At 47.9% G+C, this 12,432-nt stretch overlaps 1 protein-coding gene across 1 annotated transcript; it reads right to left on the minus strand.

The window, feature by feature from the left end:
* Window positions 1-1,886: 1,886 nt before the first annotated feature.
* TBL2 (transducin beta like 2) lies at window positions 1,887-8,441 on the minus strand. Its single transcript, XM_055002051.1, has 7 exons — window positions 8,225-8,441; window positions 7,260-7,390; window positions 5,471-5,655; window positions 4,764-4,915; window positions 4,461-4,587; window positions 4,107-4,259; window positions 1,887-2,426 (listed from the first exon to the last, which is right to left on the minus strand). The coding sequence occupies exons 1-7, from the start codon at window positions 8,367-8,369 to the stop codon at window positions 1,970-1,972; spliced, it is 1,350 nt and encodes a 449-aa protein (XP_054858026.1). The 5' UTR covers window positions 8,370-8,441; the 3' UTR covers window positions 1,887-1,969.
* Between the last annotated feature and the right edge of the window lie 3,991 nt (window positions 8,442-12,432).

Genomic DNA, 12,432 nt, shown 5'->3' on the forward strand with positions numbered 1-12,432 from the left:
TGAAGATGGAGCCATATTGCATCTCATTTTCCCAGTCCTATAGCCTCTGTGATTGTATATTAGAACAATTCATTCAAGACCTGAGCCCTAGCACCAGGCACCCAATACTCCACTCTCATACACAGCTAAACCAGCAGGGGCACCTTAGTAGAGATGTACCATGGAATAGAGGCAGAAATTTCTGTTCCAGTGCAGAGTACAGTTTAGTGGTTACTCTATCAAATGGGAGACTGCACCCCTCTCCCAAAACTGTTCTAGCTGGCAGCAGACCTCTTCAAATATTATTTTAACGTGTTATTGGCCATCTTGAGGAAACTTTGATTGCAAGAGGAAATGTATAAGCCTGTAAAGAAGCAGTTGAAAAAAATAAAATGGTGGCTGCAGGCTCTCTGAACTAAAAGCAACTCCTGCATACAAGCCAGGGGCACTTGTACAGAAGAAACGAAGCAGCAACCAGGAACCGCTTATGCTAAGGCAAGCCCTGCTACAGAGCAGCCGCCCTTTGAGGATGGTACTTCCAGTTCTGCAAATGGATCCACTTCTTGGTTACTTGGCAATAAGCACCCATCTCCATTGGATGGATCTTATGCCCAAAGGTTGCAGCGGAAAATTGGAAGTTGCCCTAGCACCTTATGCATGAGTAGTCTATTGTAAACCCTCATAAGTAAATAAGCCACCAAGCCCACGTCACTTCATTGTGTAAAGTGGAATGAGGCAGCAATTACCAAAACGCATGCTTTGGGAGCCAATTTCGAGAGCTGAAAAAGCGGTGTAATGGTATTTCTTGATTAGAACTCCCTCCCTCACCCTACAATGGCACTCCTTCACATAGGCAGCAAACTTAAAACGCTGCTGCAGGATACAGTTTCCTACAGTGTAAGGGGCAGGGGAAGCATGCTGCATTCAATGAAAGAACTCTTTAAAAAGTACCAGCTCTGCAAACCTGACAAAAGGAACCCTGGAACAAGCCCTATAGGTGTAAGTCTGGTTGAGAACCTTGTCCATAGCCGTAAGGTTCTTGGGGAAGGGTGGGAAAAAAAATTGGAATACAAACCATACAAACGAACTTTGAAGGCAGCAAAAGATTCCCTGGGCCAGGAGTGGATGCTGGGAATTTTGCTGAAGAGGCTCAGATCACTAAGCACGTAAGCTATGCCTCTACTGTCAAGAGATGGCTTGGCTTAGTAAATTCAACCTATGTTGGGAAGTCACAGGAACCCTCCTTAAAAAAATATCACAAGCCCATCCCTGCCTGAAGTGAAGGATTCCTCTGACACCACCTGAGCCACCATCACGAAAATGGTGCTCCTACCTGCTTTGCTGAAAAGATAACAGCCCTTTTCCAGAAATGTGGGATCTAAATACAACGGCTACAGCTAAACCGATATTTTTATTAAAGGGATTATGCAGATTGCCTATATGCAATCAATATTTCTGAATCATGTAGAAGAAGAGCAAGATCCAGGAAATGGAGAAATCTTGCTCTGATATTTTGCCATTTGTCAGCCAAATTCTTCTGTACAACTGTAAGATCTGCCACTGTACCTTTTCCTCTGCAAAAGGAGTAAACTTGCTAATCTCAGTCTGCTGCATTCCATGCCAAATCCTGCTTCTAAATGGCAAAAGTCATTTATTCATACGGAAATGCTCTTGCAATGGCTCTACTCCAAGCATGGGTTGGAAACATTCTGGGGCACAATTTTTGGGAACTCGGACCCTCTGGGGAATTTGCAGATGGTAGGATTTTCCCAGCCCTGGGTCAGAACCGATTTTGGAAGCATGCAAAGTTTTCTTTGCCAATACCCACCACAGACTCCTCCTCATGCGTTTCCTACCAACCCTGAAACTGGGCAAGCAAGAGGAAATCCGAGGAAGCCAGATTTCTCCAAAAAAATCTTTTATTAGCACATATCCTGCGTTAAAATCCTGACCCTAAAGTCTGCACGGGAGCACCCCACATAGAAAAGGGTCACTTGCTCTTGCCGTAGATACTTTCCAGTGAGTTCTGGGCATTTGTGATCTGCTGTTGCAGTCTCTGCCTGGTGGACTCATTGGTGGCTTTCTTCAACAGAACCTTCATTTCTTCCATCACTGCCCGGTAGCCGGCGGTGTTGTGGAAGACCCGGATGGCCCGGTCCCCACAGGAGACTAGGAAGCGGCTGTTCACATCGAAGGCCAAGTCTGTGATGTGCTCCCCGTGGACGTTCTCAAAGCGCTCTTCCTCCTCGCCTCCTCTGGAGTTGTAGACGAAGATGCTGGTGCTGCAGGAAATGGCTAGCGCTCGGGCGTCGGGGGACAGAGCGATGCGGCAGGGTTCTGCCACCTCACATTTGCCCGTCAGCAACAGGTAGGGATCCTGCTGTTTCTTGTATTCCACATCTGTGTCCCACAGTTTCCACGTGCCGTCCTTTGAGACTGTCGCCATCCTGTGGGCAGTGGGAGATACCATAGGTGTTAGAAATGAAAATACAAAAAATGGCTACTTCCAACTCCAAACAGAGGAAACATGAGAATGTGGTAGAAAGGTAAAATACCAAGGAAGGAAAATGAACCTGCCTAATGTCTCTTTTGAGGCAAATGTGGTAGAACGGTACCACACCATGGAAGGAAAATGAACTTGCCTAACATCTCTTCTGGGGAAATCTTGGCACCAAACTAGTGGAACTCTGTCTGTTGAAGTTAGGGCCCAGCGAGATTTGCTATCCTTCTGCTGGGCCTGTAAGACAGAGATGTTCCATCAGGCGTATGGCTGAGGCCGGGGTGGCGGTGGCCCCCCGTTAGTCTCCTGTTCAGGGGGATTGAAACCCCCTCACTCCGGCATTCCACTGATACACTCGATACTATCTACCAGTTCCCATCTCATGGGATATTTTGGTTGGGTTAATGCCGTATGGGCTGCCACCTAGAGTTCTATGTTTACTGAATGTTATACTTTTCTTGTGATTTTATTGTGGTGTATGATATGTGATATTATCCGCTCTGAGCGGACTGTAATTAAAATCTATTCAAAAGAATGTGTAAGATGGGGGAAATCTTGGTGATAGGCCCTGTGGTAGGAAGCAGGAGTAACCTCTTCCCAAGTGTACTGCTGTTGTAAGATCTGGCCGTGGCCTCTTCTCACCCCCTACCTCTTTTCTGTCCCCAAAAGCAAATACCTCAATTGCAGTGTGGATTAGCTCAGTGTCTCAGGATTCATCCAGTCGCTTTTATTAGGGATATGGCTGGAGCCTATTACAGTGTTTATTGTATATATCACCTTCTTTTTACTACATTGCCTTCTGTCTCTGTAACCCGCTTTCTGCATTATGGTATGTTATGCCTTAAGCAGTTTTTATTGCCTTGGACCGTTTTTGCATTGTTTTCCAGTTCTGTAATCATAGTCTTAACAGCATTGTTTACTGGCGGTCTCTGTCGTTTGTCTGAATTGATTTTTTTTGTGTGTTTCATAATCTGCCTGGAGTCTCAGCAAGAAAGGTGGACTATAAATAAATGAAATAAATGCCACCTCCAGATTAACATTTAGAACGCTGCAGGAAGTGTTTACTTGCTGGCCATCTGGCATCCAAAGGAACTGGTTAGTGGGAGCACCTTCCACATGGACTCCCCGCATCACCACTTTTTTTTTTATAGCCCCTTGGGCACAGCCCAAGAACCATGTCCTTAAAGGTCTGGGCCCTACACACTCAGGGACCACTACCTATCTTGTGCTCTTCTGTGCTCTCCAAGGTCAAACAAGGGGGGTCCCGCATCCGAGTTTGCCCCGGAACCCGCTTCCCTCTAGAGACCTGCAAAGGCTCAGGCGTTCTTCAGCAATACTTTTAAGACTGTTCTCCCTTGGGGGCCTGAGCCAAGTCAGAAGAGCTTTGACTGTTTCGGCATGTTAGGTTACAGTGTGTTAAGGCATGGCATGGACCCTAAATCTGATCAAATAAATCATGTAGCACCAGGCCTTGGAAGGAGAGACCTTCACCCCAGTTATTGAGGGAAAAAGAAAGGGAGAGCAGTTCCTCTTGGCACAGAAGCTAATTTTACCTTAGGCTGGCACAGATGATCTCATTGGGAACAGCCAAGGGAAACTATTCTGGGAAGCTGAGACAGTGCCTTACCGTCTGGAGTCATTGGAGAAAGAGAAGGAATATACGCCCGCTGTGTGGCCCTTAAGATCAAAGGCCCTGGCCACCTCCCGGAAGTCGCCACTCTTGCCGAAACACACCTCCCACACTTTCACATCTGGGGTGAAACCGCAGGATGCAACAAACCTGAAGGGAGAAAAGACCACGGATTGGGTATTCTATGCCCAGGCTAGACCATGACCAGACAGCAGGCACCATGCAGGCTGAGGCTGCTGCTTCGAAGTCACTTAGTGGGTCCTCGCATACAGGTGTGTGCCACTTTCCTGCATGGAAGTATCCACTTTGTGGCACAGACAAGCCTGGGCATGCAACCAACACACTCCTTACCTCCCACACGGCGACACAGCTGCAAAGGCGTTGTTCATCTGGTTGGTGTTGATGCTGGCCAAGATTTCCCCTTTCGGGTCCCAGATGAGTATGGTGGTGTCACTGGATGCCGTCATGATGAATTTCCCTTGTGCAGAGAGAAAGGGGTTAGGGTTTTTTTCCCCTGGAGCTGGGCCAATGAAGCCAGGGGCGCTCAGAGGACCAGGCAAGGGGCACCTTTCAGAGAAAAGCATCATAGAGATTTGACACACTGAGCCCCTCCATCTCCAGGAGCGGGAAAGCACAAAAGCCCCAGCGGAATACCTGTGTCGGCAACTCCAATGTTGATAATGGGGGCTTTGTGCTGTTTGGGGAAGTCTTCCGGGGCTGCAACATAAGCAAAGCTGCCATCTTCTTTCTTGGTCATATTATAGACTCTGATGGTGTCGCCATTAGCCAGCCAAACAACGAAGGCTCTGAGTGAAGGAAGGAGAGTCATTGCCTGGAAGTGACACAAGGAACAAGCTGCTGTGCCTTACAGTCCAGCAGCCTCCGCCTCTCTGTTTCTGGCCGTGGCTTCTGGCATTGAAGCTGGCTAGGAAGTGCTTGGGAAACAAATCTACCTTTCCTGCAATACCCCATCTCAGTAATCACTGTATGTCTTACAGAGGAGGTGGAAGGGAAGCGAGGGCTGCTACAGGCAAGCTTCACAGCATGCCAAGTGTTCACAGAAGGCACCAATGCCAGGGGCTCTGCTTGGAGAGAGAACGGACCACTTGGCACCTAGATGGGGCAGTTCACAGGTCGAAGCAGGCCCATCAAGCATGTCTGATTGGCCCTCCGAGTCCCTAACCTTTTCTATTCCCCTCCCCCACACCGTTGTGGCCCTGGGGCAGATATTAAAAAAAGAAACACAATAGCCAGGATTTGACAGCTGCCGTAGACTCATGGGATGTAAGTTCAGGAGGGGGGTTGCAGAAGTGTGCCCTGGAATTCCTCTGCCGCCCCAGGCACACATGCATCCGTCCTACCTGGAGTCTGGGTAGAAACGGACCAAGGTAGCATGATCCAGCTCCACGTTGGCCCGCATACAGCGGTGCTCCCGCTCCAAGAAATCCTTGGTGCTCCAGATGCGGATTGTGCGGTCATCAGAGCAGGATGCCAAGTACTTGCCATTGCTGCTGAAGTCCAGGCAGCTTATGCTCCCGCTGTGACCCTGAAGAGCGCCAAAAAAGATTCACTTTTGCATACTCAACAATCAAAACTCTGGGCATTCTCCAACGATCTGGCCATAAAGGGCAACCACATCATCAGTTGAATTCCTACTTACTGTGTTAAACGAGCAGAGGTCAAAACGCCTCTGTATTATTTATTTACTTGATTCATATCCCACCTTTTATCCCAAGGGGGACCCAAAGCAGTTTACATCATTCTCCTCTATTTTATCCTCACAACAGCCCTTTGACGTACAGACTGGCTCAAGGATACCCAGTGAGCCTCCGTGGTAGTATGGGGACCTGGTTTCCCAGATCCTAGGCCGACACACTAACCACTATACCGCAGTGTCTCTCATCTTCAGCCCCAGAGTGGGGTGAGAAAAGACTGCCTCCTGGCTGAGCGCAAAAATCATTGTGGAGGATGCCGAGGAGGGGATGGACTCCACCGTTTTGCCCTGTGAAACTGATAATGTTCCTTACATTCACAGCCAGTCAGGAAAGGATGGTCATACTCACACAGCTTCCCCTTGAACTGAATACCCCGCAATGCCTCCTGTTTATGCAGCAGCAGAAGCATTTTCTGGATTCCTTTCATACTCAGCCAGGAGACCCTGCCATCCCGGCAAACAAAATCCCCTGGCTAAACCCGCATTCACAAAGTAAACTGTCTAGGGGATGGGATGCTGTAACAGAAAGGGTTAGACCTGCGTACGGGCGAAATGATAGGACAAGAAGCCTTCTTCCAAAGAGCTGCCGTACTCTGGTCACACCAAGGTCCAAATTAAAAGTCTTGGAGACCATTGCCAATGAACGGTAAGTTCTAAAACAATTCCTTCTTGTACCCGACACAATGGAAGGGAAAAACCACAGGAAAGCCGGCCACGTCCTGTAACTTCCTACACCCCCCTCAAGTGATGGGGTGCTACCTCTTTCTCCAAGTCATTCTCCACCTCCCCCTTCCTATCCTTCCCCACTCTCCACCCCCATTTCTTCTTGAGTTTCAACAAGAAAGGCTGACTATAAATGAAGTAAGTAAATAAACAAAACAGTATGTATAACAGCATTGGCTCACATTCATCCTTCTTTACCCAGATCTCCCCTGCCCCAGCTCTCAAATTATCCGTCAACTTTAAATTGTCAGCTCTTTGGTGCTGAAAACGGAGCCCCCGCCCCGGTGGTTTATGCTGCAAAGAGCCAAGGCTTGCAAGTGCCATAGAAATAAACAATTTTAATATTAAAGGCTTAAGAAAGTCAGAATGTCCAGGGAAGAACAGATGAACCAAGTGTAAGAGCGGCAGCAGAACGAATTATATGAAATAGGGCGTTTCCAGGGGTCATGGAAAGCCACTGCTGGGGTGGAAGAGAGGGAAAATGGAAAGATACATGTGTAAGCTGAGCCAGTTTCCTACTCCCATTTTGGACTCGCTGCTATTACCTGGAATCATTTCTGCAGAAGAGAATGAAAGACTGGATAATGACCGAGGATAACATTGCATGAGGTTGATCAATGTCAGAAGTACAGACTCCATTTTCCTTGACCCAGGGTGGGCAGCGTATTGGAATTACCAGCCTCTGAAACCTATCCCAGAGCAACAGAGCTCACCTTGAGGGCTGCGGCCAGGAACGGGTGTGTGAAATTGTGCTGTTGAGGCTTCTCTTTTCGACTTCGCTGGTGCTGCTTCTGTTTCTTCAGGACGGGTGCTTTGCCGGTCGTTTCGCCATTTACTTTGTGATCTAGAGAAAAGATTTTTTCAGTATGCCAGAAGTCAAGTCTTACCCAGGCCTCCATCACAGAGGCTGGGTGGAAGTATGTGGCAAGGAGCAATTGCCACCTGTCAAGGCAGCCACTACCATTCCTCTTCTTAGCACCAAACACTGCTATGTGCAAGAATAACTAACTTGTGAGAGCAAGATTTGGGTCCAGGAGCACCTTAGAGACCAACTAGATTTCCAATCTATGAGTGTTCGAGAGCAAAACCTCCAGGGTAATGAGCGTTCAAGAGAGGTTTTCCTCTCGAACACTCATAGATTGGAAATCGTTGGTCTCTAAGGTGCTCCTTGACCCAAATGTTGTTCTTCTCCTGCAGACCTGTGAGAGGCTTTCAAGTCCACAATCTAGGCTTCAAACAGCCATTTGCCAATTCACCAGTTAAAGCAGGTTTGGAATTGCCTCCAGGCAGGGAAGGTGCCTCTGGGTGGTTTTGGGTGGGTAGCCATTTTGGTCTCCAGTAGAACAGCGGGATTTGATTCCAGGGGCACCCTCGAGACCAACAAGATTTTCAGGGCATAAACTTTTAAGAGTCAGAATTCTCTTTTAGTATCTGAAGAAGGGAGTTCTGACTCTCCAAAGCTTGAAAATCTTGTTGGTCTCAAAGGTGCCACTGCACTCAAATACTGCTAAACAAAACAACTAACAAGCTCTCCCCCTCCCCTTAAAGAAAGGGTCTTTTAGGGGTGTTCCAGCTCAGCCCTTGAGCCCATTTCACGGACGGGCAAAGCAAGACCAACCTAAGCCCCGCCCACAGCCCGTCGCGAGCTTGGAGACCCCGCCCACCGCACTCTCCTCACCGTCTGCCGGCTCGGTCTCCTCCTTCCCGCCGTCCTGCGGGGCCTTTCCACTCGGCGCCCTCCGCCCCAGCCGCAGCACCAGCAGGAGGACCAGAGCCCCGAGCAAAAGCGACACGCCGACCACCGCCGCGGACGCCCCGTCCATTTCCGCCACCCCGCGGCCACCTCAGCGTGCGGAGGCAACGGAAAGGCGCTGACCGCGCATGCGCCTACTCTTTCCCTCACCCCCATGATTGACGTGGCCAGTCAAACCGAGGTGCGCACGCGCGCTTCCTTGGGGACTCATCTCGTCCCCCGCCCCCGTCTACGTAATTGAATAGTTTTTGTGCACCGTGCGAAAGTCCAACGCACGCTGGAAGAAGTTGGAAACTCGAGCAGGCAATGCCAGAGTTGCTTAAAGTAATCGGAGATGCTGGGCTCTGCGAGGGTGGCCAACCTATCGAACACGCCATTATTAAAAATGTATTTAAAGTATTTCTATACCCTCCTTTCTCTCAGACTTCCGACGACCAGGGGCTGTTAATTTCTGTGGAGTGGTTCTTGTTAGTCTGTAACACCTTCAAGACGTAACAAAAGTTTTTTCCCCCAGCCTGTCAGCGCTGGCTTCTTGCAGAGTGGGTGGAGTGAAATCAGTGTTTAGACAGGAATAACTGCACTCTTAGGGAAGTTTCTCTGAACAGTCTTTTACAGTGCAATCCTAAGAAGTTACTCCGGTTTGAGCCTATTGAAATCATTGGGTTTAGATTTTGTTTAGATTTGCATTGTTAGGTTTCTTTTGGAAAGCGGGGCCAGGAACAGGGAGCAATAGTGCCTGCTATAACATTCCTGTGAGACTTAAAAGACTGTGCTGGAGGAGGTGCTGTTTCTCTGTGCGAACAGAGGCCGTTTCCACACGGGCAAAAATTCCGCAAGTTTGGCACAGACTCAAATACAACACCAACACCACCCCCACCCCCAAGCCAATGATGACAGGGAGAAAAGAGATCCCGCTGCTCCAAACAGCAAAAACCCAACCGGAAGAGACCAAGTTAATACAATCAAAAAGAGTCCAGTAGCACCTTTAAGACTAACCAATTTTATTGTAGCATAAGCTTTCGAGAATCACAGTTCTCTTCGTCAGATGCATGGAGGGCAAGAAGAAACTGGTCAGATATAGAGGAGGGGAGGGGAGGGCAGAGTAGATGCAAACAGCTCCTTCTGATATGGAGATGCAAACAGCTCCTTCTGATACGGAGATCAGTTTGCTTCTGTTGAGGGAATCAGTTACCTGTGATAATGAGATAACCATTCATAGTCCCTATTCAGTCCCAGCTTGACAGAGTCAAATTTACATATGAATTCCAATTCAGCAGCTTCCCCTTGGATTTTGTTTTTGAAAGGTTTCTGTTGAACTACAGTGACCTTTAAGTCTTTGATGGAATGTCCTGGTAGATTGATTTCATAAGTTAATTGAGTTAATAAAGCCACCCCTAAGAAGGGACGACACCTTGGGATCACTCTTCCACCCACCGTTAGCACCCTTTTCTGAACAAGGTATCTGAAGAAGGGAGCTTTGACTCTTGAAAGCTCATGCCCTGGAAATCTTGTTTGGTCCCCAAGGTGCCATTGGACATAAATTCTGCTCCTCTGGACATGTACTTGCTCCCAATTTCTCCCCCCTTCTTCTGTAATTTTCCTTATCAAAATGTAGGAAATGATTTCATGGCACCTGAAGTAAGCTCTGCCTCGTGAAAGCTTGTACCGGAATACGTGCTGTTAAGTCTTCAAAGCGCCACTGGGACTTCGGTTTTATATTGCACAAGCGTCAACCCTCAATGAGGCCATCCCGTCTCCAGTTGCATTTGCAGCCTTTGGTTGGCAACCGTCAGTTGCTAAAGGGCAATGAGATCTCCCTCTGATATGTTTGGTGCAACAATGGATGCATTAAGACCTGGTTATGCATGGGGCCAAAATAGATGGCTATTACTGGAGTTGAAAGAAAGAATGAAAAAGAAAAGCTAAGAATGCTTCTGTGCACGTGCAACTTGAGAGCGGGTTATACTGCACTGTCTCCTACTGGAAGGTGGCTGATATAGTGGCGCAAATGTTTTAGTTGTGTGCTGGCCTGTGGAACGGCTTGCAGTTTTATTTGCAAAGATCATGGGTGCAGCAGCGTGTGACTATTTTAAAGCCTAGATGGCTTTGGAATGAGATGAGACAAACCAGTGGTCCCTTGAGGAGTGTTAGCAGTGCTGGATAAATCAAACCTCCATGTTCAGGGGGAGGATACCTCTGGCAGGCAACCGTGGGGAAAGGTGGTTTGCTTTCATGTCTTGTTTGCAGCCAGGACTGGACAGCACCATTTGGCTAGGCCCCAAGGGCAAAAAGGGCTTCAGGTCTAGACACTTGCTAACTTGTTTGGTATTTGATAAGTTGCGCAACTTATTTTATGTAGTATCATTTTTTAAAATTATGGCTAGGGGCCACAAAAGTGGGATGTGACCTTGGCCTCTCTGGACCTCTGAGAAATCCTATGGCTGGCCAGTGTGGAAAACAGGGCAGGGGATGAACTGGCTGGCCCTTTGGCCTGATCCACCAGGACATTTCTCATGTTCTCATATAATGCAAGCGCTGCCACTCAGATCCATGACTCTCCTTCCCAGTTTTCTCTGAATTCATGAGCTGCCTAGAAAGGGGTGTCCCCAGAGGTGTGTCCAAAGCTCACTATATGCATTCTATTTATGCTCATGTACAGTCTTGCCTCAGGGTTTCCTACTTTACTGAGATGTCTGAAGAGATGTGTGCCCATAAGCATGTGTAGTGCATGTCACAAGTGCCATCAGTGCCCCATTTATTTATTTATACCCTGCCTTCCCAATGGGGACTGAAAGCAGCTCACATCATTCTTCTTTCCTGCGTTTTATCCTCACAACAACCCTGCAAGGTAGGTTGGGCTGAGGGGGTGTGGCTGGCACAAGATCACCCTGCAAGCTTCCATGGCAGAGTGGGGATTTGAACTTGGACCTTCCAAATCCTGGTCCGTCATTCTAACCCCTATGCTACGGTGGTTCTCAATTTTCTCCCTTGCTGGAGCTCACTTACTGCAATAACTACTGTGGTGTTTAGCACAGACATGGGGGGCTGGAATCCCAAAAACTTATAATAAAAATCCCATTGAAGGGTGTGATTTTGGTAAACATGCGTAACACCAGGCTGCACGACAAAAAATTAAGTGATTTTAATGGGCTGTGTGTCTGTTGGGGTGGGGTCCTCTCCCAGCACCATTATCGTTTCTAACCCATCTCTAATGTGCCTGATGTAAATTTGTCTCTGAAGTTCCTCTTGTATCAAAGGCCAGCACAGCTTGGGCACATCCCTAGGGGTGCTAGTCCCTTCTGGTGTGTGCAAAAAGGCAGTACATCACCACCTAGCGTAGGGCTGTGGCTCAGTGGTAGAGAATCCGTCTGGCATGCAGAAGGTTCTTAGTTCAATCCCCAGCATCTCCTGTTAAAAGGATTAGGTGGTAGGAGATAAGTAATGGATAAGACCTCCACCTGAGACCCTGGAGAACCTCTGCCCGTATGAACGGACAATATTTACCTTGATGGACCAACAGTTTGATTCGGAATAAAGTAGTTTCTTATGTACATATGTACCTGCATACCACAAGGACATAAGAGGCTTCCAGTCTCCAGCAAATACCAGAAAATATCCATACACAAGGCCAGAATGTTTAGATCGCAGCTGCTGAAACGAAACCAGATTGGAGCATTTTCAGGCAGGAGGTTTACAATGGACTTGACTTACGGCAAAACCAGCACTGGCATGCAGAATGGATCATCTTTTTAAAAAATACATCTTTCTAATACTGACGGGCAATCACTGCAAGAGGCTCAGCAGTGCCTTTCAGTGGCACTCAGAAAAATGACCACATTCCAGAAGGCAATTAGCAAACCGACCGTGCAGAAGAAACCACATTTTTGCAACCGCTGCGTGTTTGCTTGCAGTTCTGCTGTGTCTTGCTGTAAATGTGTTCACTGAGTTATGCTAAATGCTCTTTCTCTTTGTTTCTGGAACACTCGGCAGGTGATGGTAGATAAGAGGGTGGATTGCCTTTGATGGGGGGGAAGAGGGCTACCAGAATGTGTTTCACATCCCTTCCACTCGAATGGGAGACTGAGAAAAATTTCTGCAGTTTTGAAAAGGGTAGAAAAGACCAGTTGAAAACC

This window comes from Eublepharis macularius, chromosome 17, assembly GCF_028583425.1.
Source record: "Eublepharis macularius isolate TG4126 chromosome 17, MPM_Emac_v1.0, whole genome shotgun sequence".
Taxonomy (NCBI): Eukaryota; Metazoa; Chordata; class Lepidosauria; order Squamata; family Eublepharidae; genus Eublepharis; species Eublepharis macularius.